The 24,513-nt window shown below is 41.0% G+C and overlaps 1 protein-coding gene across 2 annotated transcripts in view; it reads right to left on the bottom strand.

The window, feature by feature from the left end:
- The window catches only part of LOC124720508 (pneumococcal serine-rich repeat protein), a 124,807-nt gene that overhangs the window by 33,049 nt on the left and 67,245 nt on the right, over window positions 1-24,513 (bottom strand). For both annotated transcript variants that reach the window (XM_047245866.1, XM_047245867.1), the window contains exons 9-10: window positions 20,178-20,819; window positions 5,529-7,001 (exon numbers count right to left, since the gene is read on the bottom strand). In XM_047245866.1, coding sequence (XP_047101822.1) covers window positions 5,529-7,001; window positions 20,178-20,819 — 2,115 coding nt within the window. The remainder of the gene's footprint in view (window positions 1-5,528; window positions 7,002-20,177; window positions 20,820-24,513) is intronic.

The raw sequence follows: 24,513 nt of genomic DNA, 5'->3' as shown, positions 1-24,513 counted from the left end.
ACTAAACCAGTAGCATTCAAATTTTCAGAAATGCTATAAAACAGCTGAAAGAGACCACTGAGCTAGAATAATGACAAGAACTGGCTTATTCTCCAAATCAGGGAAATTTATGTTAAATTTTTTCCAATATGCTGAAAACAGCTGACAAAATTTGAAACTATAACAGTTCCTGAGAAAAAAGGTACACAAAGTTAACACTGGCGAGATAGGGCATGCCGACTCCCCTTAAACTGGTTTTTAGGGGGGAATAACTCAGAAAATACTCCTCTGAATCTGACATTACATTTTCTGTTGTTAAGGTGAGTTCCATCACTACGACTAATTTTGGGGACTGGCCAAAAATTCTAAAGATTTTCAATATTGAAGGTCACAGACACTGTCAAGTGCCTTCATAAAACCTAAAACAGTTATTGCAAGAGGCTTACTTTGTTTCCTGTAATGGGCCACGATTTATTTTAAAGTGGGGATCTGTTCTGCATAGCTGCTTCTGGATATGAAGTCTCCCCGATATTGCTCGACTTCTTGCTCTAGTCGTCATTTAATGCTAACACTCAAAATTCTGGGGATAACTTTGCACGTGCAGTCCTCTGCAGTTATCTGAATTGCTATCTTCTTTTTTGGAGAAGTGGGTGGATTACAGTCATTATTCAAAGTTTAGTGGTATTTATTCGGTATACAAATTTCTAATACGTGGGCTGCAATTTAACAATTCAGGACAGAATCTTGTCTATTACAGTACAGAGGAAATACAGAAAGTAAAAGAGAGCAATCAGTAAAAGAGAACAATCGTTTTTTACAGCTGTGTGTATTGGTACGAAGTAAAAGTAAAGTAAAAGTAAATTTACTCAATCTATTTCCATTTACTGATGTAATATATTGATTAGGAGCAAGCACAAACATTTATTTTAAGTGCAATAGAATATTTGTACCACCAAATAACTGCAACAGGGCCAGTATTTACAACATGGGCCCACAATGAATGTTACATGGTGAGATTGCTTTAGTCCACAAGCGAAACTCAGTTGACAATGAGAAGTACAACTGAGTATTAGTATGGACAAATTAACAGCATTTATACATAAAGTGCTAGGAAAAAGACAGCAATGTACTGACTGGTGAGAGGCATTATGGAAGACTATAAGAGGAAGCTAAATACAATTACACAAAGGTTTCGTATAGCACACAGTGTAGGTGCTACGACGGTCCTCAAAAGAACTTTTTCAACAAAGAAACTTTCAGTAAAATTAGTGAGCAATCCTCTTTTTTACATTTCTTTGGACTAGATTAGTCAATTTCGTAACAAGAATCTTTCAGTTTCCAGAACTTCTTCACTCTCTTGGATCTCAACTTTCTTCCTTTGTCTGAAATAGCCCTTCCCGCGGTCTGTAAAAATGATCTCTCAGAAGTTTCAAGCAGATGGATGTGCGGCACAAATGATTACGATGTGCACTGGCAGATTATGCACTCTCAACTGAACTACCAACTGCAAATACTATTTTTGAAATCATATACGCTGTTTTAATGTTTATTTTCTTTTTTTCCCAACAAGTAAATAGAGATTTTTAGTAGTATGCCTTCTAAGTTGATTAGAAACTACAGATACAAAGGACACTGACAAATTTGGATTTTAATTGTAAAAGTTTCTAGTTTAAGTGTAGTGGAATACTTGTATCACCAGACAACGGCTGTCCCATACGGCAACAGTAGTCAGTACTTACAGTACGGGCACACACGATATCATCTGGCGATATTGCTTTAGTCCACAAGCGAAACTCAATTGACAGTGAAAAGTGCAATCGAGTATTAGTATGGACCGATACTGCTGCATCTACACATACGGCGCCAGCATAAGGTATTACAATGTACTGATTGGCAGTGACCAAAAATAGAAATAAAGAAAGATGTGGGCAACAACTGGTGGGCTTCAAATCTCCTTTTGAGAAGATGCACTTTATAAATAACATAAAATCAGCACCAAGAGACTGGGTGTTTGACTAGTAAAAATTACGCAGGCACCAAAGTTTATATAAATAGGTAAATGGACAAAAACTTACCACATAAAAAAGCATTTATTTCACATATTAACAAAATGGAAATGGCCTTTCGACTAATTGAACACATCTACAATGAAGAGATTGAAATCCTTAAATATCAGACTCTCACGTTTGGGAGGGCGGCAGTACAAACCCGGGTCTCACCATTCAGATTTCCCTAATCGCTCCCGGCAAATGTCGGGACGATTCCTTTGAAAGGGCACAGCCGATTTTCTTTCCCATCCTCAATACAATCCGAGCTCGTGCTCGAACTCGAATGACCTCATTGTCGACGGGATGTTAGGCACTAATCTCCTCCTTTCTTCTCCTTAAATACCAAAATTAGACACTGCTGCAATGTTATTTGACCAGTCTCTATATGTGACTGGGAGAAACTTGGGGCCAAAGACGGAAAAATTCTAAGAAAAAGCCTGGATCTCATTATCAAAGAAAACAGCAAGTACAAAAGACGTCACAACCGTGACGTGAAGTAGTGACACTATATCTATGAGCATGATCTGTTTAAGGAAAAGCTATAAACAATCAAAGGTTTCCAGAAGCCAAAGTTGAAGACAGGATAGGCACAAACCAAAGAGAGAAAAGAATGAAAAAAGGAAACGGTTGCAGAATTACTGAGCAGCACTTAAAGGTCAGAAAAAAAAAGAGACAGTCACACTGACTTCCTCTCTAGTACGCCGAAACGAAGAAAGAAAATGGAGAGCAGGACTGTGGAGCTACGTAACAGTACGTAGTATTAAATTTTCTGTTCTAAAAATGAAGATTTGAAGGATTCACATACAGGTTAGTATAAATGCTAAATACTTCTGTAAACAACTCCTTCATCAATGAAATTTTTGCTAAATTTAGTGAGTGATTTCCTTTAAATAGGCTATTATTTAGCAAATGGGGACATAAACTTTACTATTACCTTAGAACTGATAGGAAAAACCATAAGTGAAACAGAACATTCAGTTTTTAGTGAGGTGCGTACTGATAAGGACTTTAATTGGTAAATCTTGTGATACAGATAACTTTCCAAAACCACAGCATTTGCAGGCCCGCCAATTTCAGTTATGAGAACTCCAAGAAGTCAGTTTACTGTGCCTACTTATGCTTACTAATGTCACATGGAATAACATTCTGGAGAAGCTCCACACTCAGATAAGTATCGAGCGAAATGTGAGATTCACAGTCAGAGCTCTGCTCGATTTGGAGGAGTGGTCAGTGTATGGGACTTGTTCCCAGTGTTTTGGCATATGAAAGAGTCCTCCCCTGTGATGCAGAAGCATGTGGACTGGTAGATGCCAGTATTTCAAACATTAAGAATGAGGGTTCTCCTAACGTTATAATTAACACTTACATAAATAAAGTCAAGTATAAGATGACACCCTCTTTTTAAAAGTCTCCTTGCCAAAAATTTATTTCTAACATATTCTGACTAATCAAAATTACAAGTTTCTATTGACGTGAGGTATCTGCCTATGAAGTTTATATTACACATATTCTAAACTTATGTCTTTTGCTGATTGTCTACATTTTGATAATATATAAAAAAGATAGTTTACGTCAGTTTTTACCATTCCGCCCCAATCTGGGACCAGTGAACTACTTTTTGTTCACAAGGATCAAAAGAACCCTGAAAGGAACTCGGCACAGGACGTTGGGGGTGGTAAAAGCAGCTTCGACCACTGCACTGAAGGAGATCCCTGTTGACGATTTCCAGGGTGCCTTCAATGATCGGGTGAAGCATCGGCCACTGTGCATCGAAGCAGGGGGAGGATAATTTGAAAAGTTCTGAGAAGATTTTAAACTGGTACTGAATAAATAATTTTAAAAAAATAATTTATTACTTGCACTTTTGGAACGGACCCTGTGTATGAGAACTTTTATTGCAAACCTGTTCAAAAACAACACAAGTTTGTAAGTTGATAGAATTTTTAAGTATAACTGAGATAAAAAGAGAATTTATTTCTGCAGATACCCTGACAACAAGTCAGATTGTACTAAAACTTGCTGAGCCTCTTCTCAATTAGGCCAAAGACTGAATGGACAACTACAAAACAGCGTGCATTTGCGTCAGTAAAGAGATATGAATGTAGCTAGCAGACTTGCAACTGAACAAGAAGAATGTACCCGATGTCTTGAAAAGTGCAAGGATCAAGAAAAGTGTATTTGTAGCATATCACTCACAGAGTGTTATGGTGCTAAAATGAATGGATAAAAAAAACAAGAGTTCTTTATTTCAACATTCCATAATGATGCAGTTGCTACAGCAACCAAAGAGGGCAAAGAGCAAAGAAAGCCTTAATGCATTACAAAACACAATTTGTTTATGTGTAGTGTAAATTTGAGTATCAGAAACTACAGCCTTTTCCAGTGGAAAGGAAGAAAGGTGTTAAATGGCACACAAAAACATTTAGAAGGCTAACGAATATTGAAGTGCACAATGCTTTTATTGTTTATAATGCCAGTGAGAGGATGGGGGAAGAAATACATGTAAATTCCAGGCTTCTTCTCAGACAACAGTTGCTGGAAATTCATGGAAAAAGTGCAGCTTCACCTTGATGTGTGCGGCCTTCAAAATTTCCTGTACCTGAAAGGCTCACAACAAGGCATTTCACTGAGAAAATCCCACCCACAGAGAAGAAATAGGAAACATTGTTTTGGTGCTTAGACTGCATTGTAGGACTTAATTTTGAAGACAGTTTTGAGGTACACCATACCAAAAATTCATTTTGATGGCTAACGTATATTTTAATCGTAATAAAGATGCACTGTTAACAATTCCTGAAAATTTCATTACTTTTGAACAAATAGTTTCTGCACTAGAGAAATCTCACTGAAACGCTGCATTTGCATACCACCTGGCTACGTAAGCTACCATCAGCATGCTAGATGCATGTACGGAAACTACCAGCGTGAGGGGTTAATATGTTAGATTATGAAAGCTGTCCTACTTCACAGTACACTGGTTGTCGTAGATATTGCTGCTGTCAATTCTTAGGCAATTATGTTAAATGCAATCAAGAGCTGTCACTGCCTAAGAATTTACAGCAAGAACATACTTGACAAAATGTGTGATAAGGAGGACAGATTTCACAATCGAACAAATTAAAATAGGCACTGTTTTAATAGTATTCTAAATATTCACATGGTTGTTTGCTTTGTATATGTAGTTCATATTGAACTTCACAAAGAATGTGTAACCGACAGATATACAGAGGTACATAATATGCCAGTGACAATGTGTTATAAACACAAAAATTGGTTTGGCTAATAAATGTTTTAAGCATAGTTCGTAGTGTTTAGATGGCCTTTAAAAAATTATTTACAAACTGTGGAGCAGCAAGCATTCAAGACTTTTTACTCTATATTTAATCTGTACCTTTATGGCGCACACTTTTTTAGTGAGAAAGTTACTGAACTGCTCTTTCAAATGAAATACAAAGATTATATGCACATTAGGCTACAAAACCATTACTTTCCAGTACAAACCTGTGCCAAAAGGTGGCCGGTTGGCTCCACTGGTGCCAAAAGTAGGCGTGGCTGTCCCGAACACAGAACTCTGGGTGGTAGCAGCCGCAGAGCTCGCTCCTCCGAAAGACGGTGTGGCGCCAGACCCAAAGACAGTCGCCCGATTTGCAGAACCGAATGCGGGAGTGCTTCCGGACGAACCGGATCCGAATGTCGGCACTTGTCCGGTGTTGGAGCCGAAAGTGGGAGTCTGTCCGGAACTAGATCCGAAGGCAGGCGTCTGACCAGTTCCACTGGCTCCGAATGCTGCCAACTGACTGCCGGAACCGGGTGCAGCTATTTGACCAGAACTGCCAGCACCGATCGCAGGTGTCTGCCCAGTTCCGAAAGCCGGTGCCTGGCTCGTGGTGACCGATCCGAATACTGCTGGCCGATTCTGAGAGCTCGAGCCGAATGCTGGCAGCTGATTTGTGGTGGCAGACCCAAAAGCGGGTGCCTGACTCGTAGGGATTGCACCGAAAGTTGGTGTCTGTGTCGTCGTAGCCGATCCGAAGGTTGGGGTCTGAGACGATGTACCAGCTCCGAAGGCCGGTGTCTGAGACGATGCACCAGCTCCGAAGGCTGGGGCCTGAGTAGTCGTACCAGATCCGAACGTCGGAGCCTGAGATGTTGCACCAGATCCAAAGGCTGAGCCCTGAGATGTACCTGCTCCGAAGACTGGGGCCTGGGTGGATGTACCAGATCCAAAGGCCGGGGTCTGAGATGTTGCTGCAGATCCAAAAGCTGGGGTCTGAGATGTCGTACCACCTCCAAAGGCCGGTGCCTGAGTAGTAGTGCCAGATCCAAAAGTTAGAGCAGGAGCTGTAGTGCCAGATCCAAAAGCCGGGGTAGCAGCTGTAGTGGTAGATCCGAACGCTGGAGTAGCTGCCGTACCGGTAGATCCGAAGGCCGAAGCAGCTGACGTACTGCCAGAACCGAAGGTCGGAGTGGCAGCCGTAGTGCCAGATCCGAAGGTCGGAGTAGCAGCCGTAGTGCCAGATCCAAATGTCGAAACCTGAGAAACATTACTTGTGCCAGATGGCGTCTGTAACTGGTTCTGCGTCGTAGAGCCAAAAACTGAAGTTCCGAACACCGAAGACTGAGTAGTCGCAGCTGTCGAACCGAATGTCGGTGCCTGCGAGGAGGTTGCGTTACCCGCTCCGAATACCGGTGCCGCGGCACCCCCGAATATAGACTGCTGTGCGGTCGCCACAGTCGTAGTCAGAGTGGCTCCGAAAATCCCTTTCTGCGGGGCAGATCCAAACGACGGAGTAGGTGTGGGGCTCGTCAGAGAAGTCTGACTCTGTGACACGGCCGCTGCAGCAAATGGAGATGCTGCCGTCTCTGTAGTAGTCGCTTTCGAGTATGCGGCACTAGAGCTGAAAATCGAAGGCTGACTTGCCGTAGCTCCAGGTCCCGATGTTGCCGCCTGCCGACCGACCTTGTCCGCCGCGCCTGCGGGACAGAGAGAGAAAGTGAGTGAATCATTTGTTCTTATCTTACCACTGATGTCTGCATAGTAAATAAGCCTAATTTATCAGAGTACGTTTGTGTTTCAGCAACAGCGCAACTCAAATTACAGAACCAATGCACAGAGCCTGACAATGTGATCAGCAAAGAATGGTTTAATTTGCTCACTCTGCGTGACAGTGGGAAGATGGCGTGCAAGTGGACAGATATTCAGTACTGACAGGTGACGTACCGTCATTACTTCCAACATTTCATGCAAATAACCTGCTCCAAAACCACTGATTTCACAAGAGGACCTTATGCACTGGGTCTCTTATTTACAGGACTAAACAGGGTGTATACGTGGACAAGGAAAAAAAATTCCCGGACTTTTCCCGGATTTCCCAGTTGAAAATACACTTTCTCCCGGGTGAAAATACACATTTTCCGTATTAAATGACAGTATACTTTTACTCGGCACTGTAAAACTCATCAATCGTTAGAATGTTTATGGTTTTCTACAGAGATGTAGAATTTGCTGGCACTTTAGGAAACGAAACCCAGGGGGAAAAAAAACACGTTTTGGAAAGATCTTTGATGTGCAGCAACATGTAGGCTGCATTTCTTCGTTTTACGGAGGTATAAATTCGAATTCCACCAAACACTGCATGTTACTTTCCGAAGCAATGAAATCGAGATTGCGATGCGCTTTTGTAAACCAGCCATAGCTCATGTCACGTGATCTCGACAGCTGATGACAGCACAGGGCACGTAGGGTAGTCAACCAATAGCAAGATCACTCTCGAGTAGCATGGACACACAAAAAGAAAAGTTAATGGTTTAAATTAATATACATAGTTTTGCTAGAAGAAAAACAAAGCTTTCACATATAATATTGGTCTCTAAGATTAATAAGCTACAAGAGAAGCTAAGCTTCCACATATAATGCTGATCATTTTGCGCGTGTTACACTTTAAGATATATCACACAAATGTGCCAATAAAATTTTTAATAACGACGTAAAGGTCTGATCTTCTGGGCTTGAAATTCTTCTACATGGTCATCCTCAAAGAGTTGATTTTTAGATGAGAGTCAAGTGCTTTGTGATTTAAGAAATTCATCGTACATCCTCACACATAGTTCATGTTGTGTAAAAGGAAATTTACTTTGAAAGTAACACTTTTCAAACCACCATTCGTAATATTTTTCCGTGACCTGCTAGAAATTGGTTCATTGCAGCAGTTGCCAGAGAGCGCCAGATAACAGGCGTCACTGCGCCTGCGCAGCTACGGTGACGCAGGAAGCCCGCACGTTCGTAGGTGTAAAACATTAAAAGATCTTGCATTATGTCATAAAAGAAACAAGACATCAAAGGATACTTCAGGAGCATCGTAACTCCGTGAACTACACTAAAATGCATAATTCAGCTGAAAGTGCACAATCGTATGTCCAGATTCGGATGTAAATTTCCTTGAGTACCAGTACAGTACTATCTCGTGTTTGGTTCATTATTATGGCATATTGCCATACGAGCCAGAAGATGGGAAACGTGCACTTGAAATGAAGCGAATAGTTGAAACTAGCCGACAGTGTGAAATTAAGCACTTCGTTTCAAATAAATTGACTGCCTCAGCGCAAAATATTAATAAAAGCCAAATCTCTTTAGCAAACCGACAAAAATAACTTCATTGTTCTGCAATGTGATTAAAGCTTGACTGTCAGAAAGGTGAAACTAGTAACATATTTTAGCCTTCCGTAACTATGCGAACGTATTTTAATTCATCTGGTAGCTCCCGGCCACAGAAATATGATTTTTGTTTTCATTTAATGCGAGAGCAATAAACGAAGAGGAAACAGCAAAATCACTAAACGTAAACACAGGTCACGTGGAGACTACCCAACTCCCCACTACAACTCAAGACTGCTCTATGCATCAGCCCTGGATCTACGATATTTCTGAACCGGAGCAATTTAGATAGTGGCGCCCAGCCACACATCTGTAGCCAGAAGCGGGAGAACGTACTACTCACAGGCGACTCAACTGCGCATGCGCAAGAGCCCGCCCGCAACTGCTCAAATGGATCAAATGTAAACAGCTGTCATGTCACGCTCATCAGAGGCAATTTGTTGTTAGGAAGCACCGCATATTCTTCCTAAAGCCTTTGACACACTTTGGTTGGCAGACGCTTGTATGAGCAGTGTTTTGTTGTTGTATATGGTGCATTTCCTTTGCAACTTAAGTTTTATTTTCGTTTTTTTTTTTTTTTTTCCTCTCGTTCATGTTTTTTTGCTGCAGTATTATCCTGCAGAAGCGGGATACAGTAATATCCTTCGTTAGAGCATTGGTTCTTACCAGTCAAAATCACAAAAATTTAATCGGTGACTAAAACAAGGAAAAGTTCCCGGAATTCTAAAAAATTCCCGGGTTTTTCCCGGTTTCCTCTCGGACGAAAAAATTCCCGGCTTTTTCCCGGGTCGTATACACCCTGCTAAAGCAATATGATATATTACTCAAACACAGTGTGACATATTTATAAATTACACTTGGGGGTGGAGGGGGGGGGGGGGGTTGCAGTATGAGGGAAGATGGTTTTATGCTGTGTGCGCAGCTGTGGCCACGCCACAGATTTTTCGTGAAAACATCACAATAAAATCCTAATAAGTGTATTATAATAATATGTAATTTCACTACCAATATCTCTAATACAATGTTTACACAGACTAGTATAATGGTTAAAGAACAGATAAATCACCTAGCCACAGTATGACCGATGGGCCAGCTATGCAATTGCTTTGCACCATTTTTTCATTGTCTTTTCGATACTGCCAAATCTGTCACATTCGCTAAATAATACACTTCTCGGATTCCTTTCGACGCGGGCTTTCTCCTGTGTTGCACTTTCTAAAATTCCGAGCATATTTATGAGTCACATAAGATGGCATCTTTCATTTTATTGTGATTTTCAATTTAATACTGATTTTCATTTATATTCAGGCAAGAATGTTTATTGTCTCTCTATGGGTCCTAGCAGTGCTCAGCAAACTCTTCACAATGATGCCTGAACCAATGTCCAGATAAATGTATTCCTATGCAATAATTTTACACAAAGTAACAATCACGTGCATGTGCCTACACTGGTATGACAACATCACAAGCGAAACAAATACTGCATGACAAACGTGCACAGACATGACAATCCGGTCTGTGCTCAACCACTGCTTTTATGCATTACCAGTCTCTTAGTTATTAGCAATTCAAATTTTGTCGGCCAAAAAGGTTGGCGAGCAAATAGACATTTTCACAACAACAAAGACTTAACATTTCAGGAAGTGCTTTTAATTATGAAAACTGATGTTTATAGTAAAACAGTGAATATCAATGCATGTAGCATTCGGGTATAATCATTGTGAGATTACTTGTTCGAATCATATAGGCGCTACTTTTTCTACTTGTTATTCTTAATTATTCATTGCATGTATTAATAATTAATTAAATTTGGTACACAGATCTGAAATAACTACTGACAAGTGAAAAATAATATATATTAACACCTGTTTTTTTTTTAAATTAGGTTTTGTTTATTGGTAATCTTTATAAATAAAATAATTCTATTTTACATTTTAAATTTCTGTATCAAATTTCAATTTTTTAAGAACACTGACATTTTCAAGTGATTTATGATTAATAATAAGTTGCTACTTTTGTTAAAAGATTACTTTTCAGCTTTTGTTACTTCACATTTCAATTTGCTAACGAGCACAGGAGTCAAATAAAAGAACAGCTAAAATGCATCTACCAAGAACTGAACCAGCAACATCACAATTACAAGACCAGAATTACACACACAGCTATGGGTGGCTGTATTAAAAAATATTGGACTTTTTTTATGCTTACGATCCTAACAGCATTCGGAAACTTGTAAAAGTCAATTTCTTTAGTGCTTTTCAGAAGTGTGTAATGCTACTTCAGGAAATTGTCCAGGCATTGAGCTTCAAACCCTGTATGGGAAGAAAAAGAAAGAAGACCAGTCCTCAAGGTCTCGCCAGTTTGACACCAGTGGAAATCCTCGAGTAGGTGAGGAGTGTTCAGATGTCACATACAAGTTGGACAATACTAAGTACAAGAGATCTGTTTAAAGACTACCAAAAGCCTAAATCTACATCTATACTCAGCACACCACTGTCAGGTGCACGGCAAAGGCAACATCCCACTGTACCAGTTGCTAGGGTTTCCTCATGTTCCATTCACATACGGAGCACGGGAAGAATGACTGGTCGAAGGCCTCTGTGCGTGCAGTAATTATTCTAATCTTATCCTCACGGTCCCTATGTGAACGATGCGTAGGGAGTTGTAGTATATCCCTAGACTGATAATTTAAAGCCAGTTCTTGAAACTTTGTTAATAGACTTTCTTGAGATAGTTCAGGTATGTCAAGAGTGTGCCATTTCAGTTCCCTCAGTATCACTGTGACCCACTCTCACAGATTAAATAAACCTATGACCATTTGTGGTGCCCTCTGTAGAATTCAGTATGCCCTGTTAGTCCTATCTGGTACAGGCCCCATACACTCGAGCAATATTCTAGAACCAGTTGCGCAAGTGATTTGTAAGCGATCTCTTTTGTAGACTGATTGCACGTCCCTAATATTCTAGCAACTGTTATGGCGTAAACTGACTGTTACGGCCTAAACTGAAGTGTCAGCACACCAGTCAGGAATGACAGGGAAGAGAGGGTTGTGAGAAGAAGTCAGCCAATCACACACTGACCGGAACTCCTTCCAGGACGACAATGTGACAGCAGTGACCCCTACGTGAAGAGGACGTAAGCGCCGAGACCGACTGGCGACGCCCCATTAGCAGCTTCGAGATTAGCGTTTACGAGTGCAGCGTCAACTCTAGTCACTTCGCTTGTAATCTCTATGTAGCACAGACTCGGGATTGTCTATACTGAAGAAGACTGATTATTTTGTGTGTTGCCTTTTACTTGCGACACCTGTGTAATTGCCACAGTTAAGTGCTGTAATTTTCTTATTCTCTTATTTTAATAAAACTCAAGAATACAACTAGCACGATCGATTGTCTAGCGAACCGAGTATGCAGGCTTGCTAGACACTTCGTATTTGGTGACGAGGTGTAAGAACAGATACCAAAGCGACAACCTGTCCACATTTCGCACCCAGAGCCTGGCTGTCACAATTTTGTTTCGTTGTGGGCTTTTGTATTTTGTTGGTGCCTTAATTCTACTTGTGTCTTCTTTGCAGGGGTGTGTTAACCTGTTTTAACAGTGTCGCTTATAGTGTTTATTCTATTCAGAGTTTTCAGGTGAGTATTGCAGCAATTGTCTTTGCTAGTGTGCTTATTTTTATTGCTCACATTTCCTGTTTATTGCATTTGGCTATTCCAAAATGAGTGACCCACCTCTCACACCCCTTGCTCAGGCATCTCAGCTGCAAGCAATAGATGAAAAACAGCTAACACGGATGTTTCAGTTTCAGACACAGCAGATTGCATTCCTTTTCAATACCATACAACAGTTCCTCACAAACCAAACGAACGCTGCGCAGAAGGCAACAACTGTAACTCCGAGTGCCGTACCGCCCATCTGCCAGTTTCACGAAAAAGAAGAGGACTGGCTAGAGTGGTTGCAACACTTTTTGTCGATGGTAGAAAGTGCAGTGTTTTGCGTCATTCAAAAAATTTTCCCTAAAGCTATTCTGAGTGAACTTTCCTACAGTCAGGTTGTAGATTCTCTAAGTAACTATTATGACCACCGAGTGAATGTGGCGGCTAGGTACCAATTCTTTCATTGCAAGAAAAGGTCAGAATAAACTTACCGCAAGTGTGTAACAGATTTACAGGGTATGACGAGGAAATGCAAATTCAAATGTGCTTGCAGTGCTTTATATTCAGATGTTATGTTGCGTGATGCGATCGTGTACAATGTAACTGATGTCAGACTTAGAGAACAGATTTTGAAACAGTCAGATCCATCATTTCATCAAGTAGTGCAAATTCTAGATCAGTACGATTCAGGTGCCGTAGTGGCCAACGAATTTGAGCATCGACCAATTTGTCGGGTCGAGTCGTCTCTCGCTCGCGGCCAGCCCAGTAGGCAGCAACACTATGCCCACGCCGTGCCACGTAAACAGTTCTCTAAACAGGTGAACAGAATTAAGTCGTGCCCTCGGTGCTATTCGCGACACAAACGTCAAGATTGTCCGTCTAGACAAACACAGTGTTACACTTGTGGAAACAAAAGTTACGTACAATCCGTATGTTTGCAACAGAACAAACATAAGAATTCTGCCCACTCAAAAAAATCTTGTCACAATGCAGTGTATTCAAAGCCCGCTGCAGGCATTAGTAAAACTAGCAAGCAAACAGTTTCTTCTATAGGTGGCAAAAAATAACGTAACTGATAGAAATAACCGGTTACTGAGAGGTAACGGTTATTGCGATACCCGTTCCTCTGATACAGGCAGTTATTTCAATAACTGTCTAATGTCAACAGTGCCTCACGCCATCTGTTACCGAAGATCGTACTACGCTTTCCCGTCAACTCATCGGAGATCTGGCTAGGAACGAAGGAGAGGGTAGACCATTTGAAGGCGTTCTATAGACCATGGGAATAACTGTGAGACTGCGCGCCATCTGTTGATAAGAACTGTGTACTATATCGTGCGCCTTCGTTACTTTTAGCACAAACAATTAAATAAAGTTAATGTCCGAGCGGTGACTGATAGGAGCTGCAGTACAAGCATTAACAAGTACGGTCGTTCCCTTGAGCCACCGCCTCATATGTCAATTTAACTTGGACGGGTAGTATAAAGAGAGGTACCATAAGGAATTCGAGCGACTATGGAAATAACTGTCAGAGATCGGTATTTTCCTCTGGCAGTTATCGTTATTGGCTCACAGTTCTCGCTCTCTGGCAGTTATCGGGCTACCATTACAGGTAACCTGGAAGTTGGTAACGGAATAGCTGTGTGACTTTGTTCCTGACACAGTGACTCCAGTCTTAGACCCCGGTGATATTTCAGAGACGTTAGTTACTGAAGCGAACAAATATTTACATACTTCTTCGCAAATAGCCGCTGGCCATCGCGAATGACAAATAACACGTCAGAAAGTATAACATAATACAGTTGAATATAATAATTATTATCTTCATCATTTGTCAGGAGATTGTCAAAATATGTGAATATATTACAGTAACTGCTAATATTTACAGAACTGATACACTGTCAGAATAAAACACAGTTACGCACTTTTAATAAATTTATCATACACAGAATACCCGATCTTGACTGTTGCAACCAAGTGCTGTCAAAACTGAAATATAGCAGAATTTTTACCTAAGCTGGTCTATCAGTCTCTGTTACGATATTCATCTACAGAGTAGAAAGAGGTGTCAATGGAAGCGTCCGATTCCATCCATCTGCTTCGACGTAAAGGTGTTGTGGTGTTGAATGTCATTACGGCACGGTGTTTATGGGTTGGTGTGTGTGTGTGTGTGTGTGTGTGTATGTGTGTGTGTGTGTGTGTGTGTGTGTGTGTGTGGAGGGGGGATCTAGTTTGGAGTGCCGGAATTTGCTGGTGGTAATTATTATTTTTTTTTTTTTCTAGCTGTGACGTTTTGTGTATTTATGGAGTATTGAATGTGATTTAATTTATGTAGGGACGATTGATTTGTGGACTTTTGGGATTGTGGTTTTATTTTTCGCAGTTGTAGGTGGTGTTTTTTTGGCATCAGTAGCTGTGGTGGACCTATATAGGTCACCGGAAATGACCGATTCCCATTTTCATAGTTGTACGTGTTAATGTTTTGGTATAGTCATCTGAGGTTGACCTATGTAGGTCAAGGGAAATTTCCGATTCCAATTTTCGTACTTATAGTTGTGGGTATTGTTGTTTTGGTATGGTCACCTATGGTTGACCTATATTGTTCAAGGGAAGTGTCCGATTCCCGCAGATTTTTCTTGGTGTAGCAGAATGCTGTCTTTTTTTCTTTTTGTTCTTCATTTTGTGTTTTGGGATCATGGTGTGTTTTTTTTACTAGCTTTTCCTCACCCTAAAACCCCCAACTTCCCGCAGTTGTCACGTTGGTTTGATTGTATTTTTGGTGGGAGATGTTATTGTATTATTTATATGTATCTTCGTGTTTGTTGCCACGTGTATGTAGTGACGTCATAGACACACTTAAAATAGCCATTTCCGGCATATTGATGACGGGTGGAATCAGACACTTCTGTATCAAAAAGTCTTTCAAACACACTGTAAACTGTACTTTATCTGAAACCAAGTTTTTAATGGTTGCTGACTTGCTGGCAGTTTATTGAAAATGCATGTTCCTGAATATTGGACCCCTTTTGGACCAAGGTAAGTGATTTTAGGTCTTTATGTAGATTGCTGTTCCTATTTCTAGTACTGATATTATGTATTGAGCTATTGGTTGGAAATACTTGTAACAAATTTCATTAAGGAATAAATATACTAGCAAGCAGTGGATAGAATACCAAGTTCCTTGAACGGGTTCCTACATGATGTTCTTGAATTTATACCACAAACGATTTTTATTACACGCTTTTACATGCGAAAAACTTTGCTACGTTTGATGAGTTACCACAGAATATGCTCCCTTATGAAATAATAGAGTGAAAAAATGTGGTATGCCCTTCCCAACTGAATTTATTATCGAGTTGTAGTCCCAGAAATGTAACACTGTCAACCTTTTCGATCTGCATGTCTTCATATGTTATAAACATGCTGTAGCTGGAGAAATCGAGCAGCTTCCAAATCTGACATGAAACCTGGATTAGCGTACTCACACTTTCCCCAATAGGACTAGCTTTTACAGCACAGGAGTAAACAAATCTGTCACATTATAAATAAACAAAGATGATGTGACTTACCAAATGAAAGTGCTGGCAGGTCGACAGACACACAAACAAACACAAACATACACACAAAATTCAAGCTTTCGCAACAAGCTGTTGCCTCATCAGGAAAGAGGGAAGGAGAGGGAAAGACGAAAGGATGTGGGTTTTAAGGGAGAGGGTAAGGAGTCATTCCAATCCCGGGAGCGGAAAGACTCAGGAGATGGGAACTTGCTCTTCAATATATCCTCTCTTCCCGTTATCCACCAGGCCTCAGTCTCCGCTAATTTCAAGTTGCCGCCACTCATACCTCACCTGTCATTCAACAACATCTTTGCCTCTGCACTTCTGCCTCGACTGACATCTCTGCCCAAACTCTTTGTCTTCAAATATGTCTGCTTGTGGATGGATATGTGTGTGTGTGTGTGTGTGCGCGAGTGTATATCCGTCCTTTTTTCCCCCTAAGGTAAGTCTTTCCGCTCCCGGGATTGGAATGACTCATAACCCTCTCCCTTAAAACCCACATCCTTTCGTCTTTCCCTCTCCTTCCCTCTTTCCTGATGAGGCAACAGTTTGTTGCGAAAGCTTGAATTTTGTGTGTATGTTTGTGTTTGTTTGTGTGTCTGTCGACCTGCCAGCACTTTCATTTGGTAAGTCACATCATCTTTGTTTTTAGATATATTTTTCCTACGTGGAATGTTTCCCTCTATTATAATCATATCATATCATATATATATAAAATAGAAGGAAACATTTCACGTGGGAAAAAATATATCTAAAAAACAAAGATGATGTGACTTACCAAACGAAAGTGCTGGCACGCGCAGCAACGAAGGAGGAAGTAAATCGCGGGAACTACGTGGTGAAAACAAATCAACTGATGAAACAGTAAGTCTGTAATTAAGCATAAAGCCACGTAACACTGCACTACAAAGAAGCTTTGTGTGAAATGGGTTCCACAACTGCTAACAGTCAAACAAAAACATGCCTGGCACAACATTTCCACACAATGGTCAATTGTAATTTGCAAGACTTTTTGCACCGCCCTGTGCCTGTTGATGAAACCCGGATGCATTATTACAGACCAGAGTCAAAATGGCACTCAAAAGAATGGACAAAGGCAGGTGAAAGTGCTCTGAAGCAGGTAAAGATAATTTTGTCAGTAAAGTGATGGACACTGTTTCTTTGGGATTCCCAAAGAATAATTCCATAGATTACCTGGCAAAAGACATAACCATAATTGGATCCTGTTACACTTCACAGTTAGACCATTTGAAACGTGTCGGCCAAAAAAGACAAATGCAGACACGCAAAAAAGTGCTCTTTCACCAAAATAATGCTTTCAATTGGTTCCCCATCCACCCTGTTCATCAGACATAGTCCCCATCTGACTTCGTCCTGTTTCCTAACTTGAGAAACTTTGGCTTGCAGGGAAGAAATTGTCAAAAAACGAGGGAGAGATTGTTGCAGTCAACAAGTATTTTGCAGAGTCTGACAGAACCTAGTTTTCTGAAGTGACAAAAAGTTGGAGGATTACTGGACCAAGTGTATATCCCTCAAAGGAAACTGTCACAAATTAAGGTGAGTTATTTATGAAATTAACATTTTTTCTCGCTTTTTTTACTAGACTTATCAAACCACCCTCGTTCATATTGAAGTACTTTGTTGAAAAAGGAAATATAATGAGGATATTTCCCTTTTGATGATATATTTGCCACTAGCTGTGGCTAAAAAGTGAATAACTGAATTACACTGTCAATATTATCAGAAGGAAAGATTGCTACTCACCATATAGTGGAAATGCCAATTCGCAGACAGGCAGAACAAAAAGACTGCCAAATAAGTATGCTTTTGGCCAAAAAGCCTTCTTCCGAACTGGAAAACACACTGCACGCGCGCGCGCCTCTACACACAAACCATTTTCTGCGGGTGCTGAGGCCAGCCACAAACTTTGGCTGAAAGCTTGCTTGTTTAGCAACCTTTTTGTTGTGCCTGTCTGTGACTCAACATTTTCTCTGTATACCGTATGTACTCGAATCTAAGTCGCACTTTTTTTCCGGTTTTTGTAATCCAAAAAACTGCCTGCGGCTTAGAATCGAGTGCAAAGTAAGCGGAAGTTACGAAAAATGTTGGTAGGTGCTGCTACAACTAGATTCTGCCGTCGAATATATGTAGCGCTACACAGGCATGCTTTGCAGGCACAAAGATAAATACTGGCGCCAAAACCTCTGCGTCAGTAAATAAATAAAAAAAAAGGTGGAAGACGAGCTTTTTTTCCTCCGCCCCGAGTTTCGACCACTGCATTTTCATACATTATCCATTGAAGTAAATACAAATTCCGTATTGTTCATCTTCGAATGTTGCAGCGTTTCAATGAACTACGAAAATCCGACTGGCAAGACTGTTAGGGATGTTTGTCAATAAGGCCAACCCTACGTTCTGAATTTTTTCCTACCTGTGAGAAGACATTGTTGCTAATAGGAACTTTTATGAATTGTGAATCACATGCAGTATTCTCTTCGCCATAAGAATAATACGAATATAAACGTTTTGCCATGTATTCTTTCGTGTTTGCTGCTATCTCATTTAAATTCTGCCTGGCTAATAAACAACGAAACTAGAGTGAGACAACAGCAAACGCGGAAGAATATACATATCATGTCGTGTTTATATTCGTATTATTCTTATGCGTAATAGTGATACAGTCAGAAATGAAGCACGGCAATTGATTAGATTTTTAAATCTAAGATGACTCTAATTTCTGTGCAGAATGTAATGTACTGAAGAGGCGTCTGCAAATATTTTCAAACGGAGAAAAATTTTCGCTAAACTCTCGTTCAGAACAACTTCTATCATACGCAGTCTATTATTTGGTTCTTGTTGATCATTATCAAAGAAAGGAGCAGTGTAAATAACAACAAATAGCCGTCTCTTGCCATTGTTTTGCTAATGAGACGATTCCTCTCTCTCTAATTTTAAGCGGCGGTAGCGCGCACAGAAGCTACCCACGCCGCGAGCAGCGACAGGCCGTAAACACTCATTATCAGAATGTGACAAACAATGCATGACACAGTACAGTAATGCATGTTCAGCGTAGAGTGATGTCAACACCTATAGCAAAGAGAACGGCACTTATCAGATCAAAGAAAAATAAGCAATCAATTCAAACCAGACGAAGCACGTGAAAAAGGAAGGGTACTCATATAAACACGGACGGAGCGCCTGACACATAGCAATGGCTACCTGGTAAAGCTTAACTGCTAAGCTTACGACTCGAACCAAACTACTGTAGCTGTATCGTCATTCATTCGACCTAAATTGTCTCATATTACAATGGACCAACTTTGTTTCGATTTGGAGGTGCGTCCTAAAACTTTTCTCTCCCCTTCAATTTCAAGTCTCAAATTTCAGGTGCGGCTTAGATTCGGGAAAAATTTTTTTCCTTGATTTTGAGTCTCATTTTTCAGGTGCGACTTAGATTCGAGTAAATACAGTAGTGAGTAGCAATCTATCCTTTCGATAATACGGTCAACCTGGAATTTCCGTTGTTTGAATTAAAGTGTCAACTTCCAAAAATGAAATGCTATCAGATCCTGACGTGGAAGACTGTTAAACACAACCTATTAATATTTTAAGCCTTTTCTCAACTTTGTATCTTAACGTTTCAATAAGAACTAGGCTTTGTGAACAAAAAGATTAGTCACCCCAGTTATCACACCAGTGCCTATAGCACTGACAATAATTTGGTCAGGAATACAGTTCCCCAAGTTTCTTCAGGTATGCATATCCAGCTGAAATCACTCACTGACCATCATATCACGGAGAGCCAGCAATTGTGGCAATCCTGATTGCTAAATTTCACCCACTGTTAAAAACAGCACAAAATATTTTCTACAGAGCTAAGAGCAGGTAACTTAGGTGGTCAATTGAGGTGCGATACGGTGCATCAGTGTTCGTCAAACCGGGAACGTATACGTGTGGCACTGCGAACGTGTTTGTCGTCATCTCGGATGACGGGGTGTCCGCAGAGTACTCAGTGAGAAGACATAGAAAAAAGGTCCACACTCCAATACATAATAATTATTTCTTAAAAACATAGCTTACACATTCACATAATACACACGATTTCAATGCAAAGATGATGAAAGAACTTTCTGAGCTGTGTCCCCAGTAATAAACGGTTATGCTACAAAATTATATACCAGCAAACTGAGTACGATTTAAGGGAATACAAATCAGAGATGTTGAATACTGAGGCTGACAGCCTAACTGACTATGAAAGGAGACTAATAGCAGTGTACTATACCTGGCGCAAACTGGAAACCTCCCAGTTTTGCCGTGGCCACAGTGGATGTCGCATTCTGCCCAAACTGGAAAGCTCCTTTTGCCGGCGAAGTCGTGGACGCGGCAGTCGAGGCAGGTAACGTGAAACTGAAACCTCCAGCACTCGACGTTGTCGTCGTCGACGTCACCGATCCGGCTCCGAACCGGAACTCGCTGGCAGACTGCGGCGCCGGTACGCCGGCGGCAGTCACCGGCGTGGCAGATACTGTCGCCACTGTCGACATTTTCGGAGATCCAAACGAGAAAGCCGTAGACGTGGCAGTGCTCATGTGCACTTGGGGCTGCGAAGCAGCGTCTCCGGGAGTTGCTCGAGCCCCCGTCGGCGTCCCAACCGCTTCGTGGGTCGCGGTCGTCGGCCGAGTCTCTGGGGCCGACTGGGAAAGAGCCCCGGAGGCCGTCGTCACAGTCGCACCGGACGGTGCCATCGGAGTGGAGGAGGCCGCGATCGGTCGTGCCGTAAACGGCGATACCGATGCTGCCGCACCCGTCGGATTGCTGGAGCTACTGTTGGAGCCTGCGGAGGAGGCAGGCAACTGGCCGGCACTCACAGTGAAGGGGCTGGGGCTTCTCCCTGACGGCGCGGCAGATGACGACATGACGGAGCCTGTAAAACAGTGTGACTTATTAACTTGCTGAATGTGGTCGTAGCAACGGTGTCTCGTGTAGCACATTGTCACACTTTTTGCTGTGGCTGATTAAATGGACATTATCAGTGTTTTTGCTTTCTTGTTGCAGTGTTCAGTCCAAAGACTCATTTCATACAGCTCTTCATGCTAGTCTACCCTATGCAAAATACTGCTGCCTACATCTACTTGAGCCTGCTTAATGTAGCCATTTGACAATGTGAAATGGTGCGAGATGTTCGAAACTCTGAGAAAAATAGGGGTGAGCTATAGGGGGAGATGGGTAATACACAATGTGTACAACAGCTGAGAGGGAATACTAACGGTGAACAACCGAGAACGAAGTGCCCAGATTTAAATGAGTGTAAGACAGGGATGTAGTCTTCCGCCCCTACTGTTCAATTTGTACATCAAAGGAGCAATGATGGAAATAAAAGAAACGTTTAAGAGCGGAATTAAAATTCAAGGTGAAAGGAATCAACTATACGATTCACTGATGACATCGCTATCCCAGGTGAAAGTGAAGAAATTACAGGATCTGCTGAATGGAATGAACAGTCTAATGAGTACAGAATACAGATCGAGAGTAAATCGAAGAAAGATGAAAGTAATGAGAAGTAACAGAAATGAGAACAGCAAGAAACTTAACATCGGGACTGATGGTCATAAAGTAGATGATGTGAAGGAGTTCTACTACTTAGGCAGCAAAATAACCAATGACGGACGGAGCAAGGATGACATCAAAAGCAGACTAGCACTGGCAAAATATAGTGGGAATTAGTGAAGTTCGGTGGCAGGAGGAACAAGACTTCTGGTCAGGTGACTACAGGGTTATAAACACAAAATCAAATAGGGGTAATGCAGGAGTAGGTTTAATAATGAATAGGAAAATAGGAATGCGGGTAAGCTACTACAAACAGCATAGTGAACGCATTATTGTGGCCAAGATAGATACGAAGCCCACGCCTACTACAGTAGTACAAGTTTATATGCCAACTAGCTCTGCAGATGACGAAGACATTGAAGAAATGTATGATGAAATAAAAGAAATTATTCAGATTGTGAAGGGAGACGAAAATTTAATAGTCATGGGTGACTGGAATTCGAGTGTAGGAAAAGGGAGAGAAGGAAACATAGTAGGTGAATATGGATTGGGGGACAGAAATGAAAGAGGAAGCCACCTGGTCGAATTTTGCACAGAGCACAACATAATCATAACTAACACTTGGTTTAAGAATCATGAAAGAAGGTTGTATACATGGAAGAACCCTGGAGATACTAAAAGGTATCAGATAGATTATATAATGGTAAGACAGAGATTTAGGAACCAGGTTTTAAATTGTAAGACATTTCCAGGGGCAGATGTGGACTCTGACCACAATCTATTGGTTATGACCTGTAGATTAAAACTGAAGAAACTGCAAAAAGGTGGGAATTTAAGGAGATGGGACCTGGATAAACTAAAAGAACCAGAGGTTGTACAGAGATTCAGGGAGAGCATAAGGGAGCAATTGACAGGAATGGGGGAAATAAATACAGTAGAAGAAGAATGGGTAGCTTTGAGGGATGAAGTAGTGAAGGCAGCAGAGGATCAAGTAGGTAAAAAGACGAGGGCTAGTAGAAATCCTTGGGTAACAGAAGAAATATTGAATTTAATTGATGAAAGGAGAAAATATAAAAATGCAGTAAGTGAAACAGGCAAAAAGGAATACAAACGTCTCAAAAATGAGATCGACAGGAAGTGCAAAATGGCTACGCAGGGATGGCTAGAGGACAAATGTAAGGATGTAGAGGCCTATCTCACTAGGGGTAAGATAGATACCGCCTACAGGAAAATTAAAGAGACCTTTGGAGATAAGAGAACGACTTGTATGAATATCAAGAGCTCAGATGGAAACCCAGTTCTAAGCAAAGAAGGGAAAGCAGAAAGGTGGAAGGAGTATATAGAGGGTCTATACAAGGGTGATGTACTTGAGGACAATATTATGGAAATGGAAGAGGATGTAGATGAAGATGAAATGGGAGATATGATACTGCGTGAAGAGTTTGACAGAGCACTGAAAGACCTGAGTCGAAACAAGGCCCCCGGAGTAGACAATATTCCATTGGAACTACTGACGGCCGTGGGAGAGCCAGTCCTGACAAAACTCTACCATCTGGTGAGCAAGATGTATGAAACAGGCGAAATACCCTCAGACTTCAAGAAGAATATAATAATTCCAATCCCAAAGAAAGCAGGTGTTGACAGATGTGAAAATTACCGAACTATCAGCTTAATAAGTCACAGCTGCAAAATACTAACACGAATTCTCTACAGACGAATGGAAAAACTCGTAGAAGCCAACCTCGGGGAAGATCAGTTTGGATTCCGTAGAAACACTGGAACACGTGAGGCAATACTGACCTTACGACTTATCTTAGAAGAAAGATTAAGGAAAGGCAAACCTACGTTTCTAGCATTTGTAGACTTAGAGAAAGCTTTTGACAATGTTGACTGGAATACTCTCTTTCAAATTCTAAAGGTGGCAGGGGTAAAATACAGGGAACGAAAGGCTATTTACAATTTGTACAGAAATCAGATGGCAGTTATAAGAGTCGAGGGACATGAAAGGGAAGCAGTGGTTGGGAAGGGAGTAAGACAGGGTTGTAGCCTCTCCCCGATGTTGTTCAATCTGTATATTGAGCAAGCAGTAAAGGAAACAAAAGAAAAATTCGGAGTAGGTATTAAAATTCATGGAGAAGAAATAAAAACTTTGAGGTTCGCCGATGACATTGTAATTCTGTCAGAGACAGCAAAGGACTTGGAAGAGCAGTTGAATGGAATGGACAGTGTCTTGAAAGGAGGATATAAGATGAACATCAACAAAAGCAAAACAAGGATAATGGAATGTAGTCTAATTAAGTCAGGTGATGCTGAAGGAATTAGATTAGGAAATGAGACACTTAAAGTAGTAAAGGAGTTTTGCTATTTGGGGAGCAAAATAACTGATGATGGTCGAAGTAGAGAGGATATAAAATGTAGGCTGGCAATGGCAAGGAAAGCGTTTCTGAATAAGAGAAATTTGTTAACATCCAGTATTGATTTAAATGTCAGGAAGTCATTTCTGAAAGTATTTGTATGGAGTGTAGCCATGTATGGAAGTGAAACATGGACGATAAATAGTTTGGACAAGAAGAGAATAGAAGCTTTCGAAATGTGGTGCTACAGAAGAATGCTGAAGATTAGATGGGTAGATCACATAACTAATGAGGAAGTATTGAATAGGATTTGGGAGAAGAGAAGTTTGTGGCACAACTTGATCAGAAGAAGGGATCGGTTGCTAGGACATGTTCTGAGGCATCAAGGGATCACCAATTTAGTATTGGAGGGCAGCATGGAGGGTAAAAATCGTAGAGGGAGACCAAGAGATGAATACACTAAGCAGATTCAGAAGGATGTAGGTTGCAGTAGGTACTGGGAGATGAAAAAGCTTGCACAGGATAGAGTAGCATGGAGAGCTGCATCAAACCAGTCTCAGGACTGAAGATCACAACAACAACAACTGGCAAAAAGGGCATTCCTGGCCAAAAGAAGTCTATTAGTATCAAACATAGGCCTTAATTTGAGTAATAAATTTCTGAGAATGTACAGTTGGAGTACTGTATTGTATAGTAGTGAAAATGGACTGTGGGAAA

The sequence above is a fragment of the Schistocerca piceifrons genome, chromosome 11 (assembly GCF_021461385.2).
Source record: "Schistocerca piceifrons isolate TAMUIC-IGC-003096 chromosome 11, iqSchPice1.1, whole genome shotgun sequence".
NCBI classification, from domain to species: domain Eukaryota; kingdom Metazoa; phylum Arthropoda; class Insecta; order Orthoptera; family Acrididae; genus Schistocerca; species Schistocerca piceifrons.
Note: the sequence above shows the minus strand (reverse complement) of the source record. Positions and strands in the feature narration are given on the sequence as shown.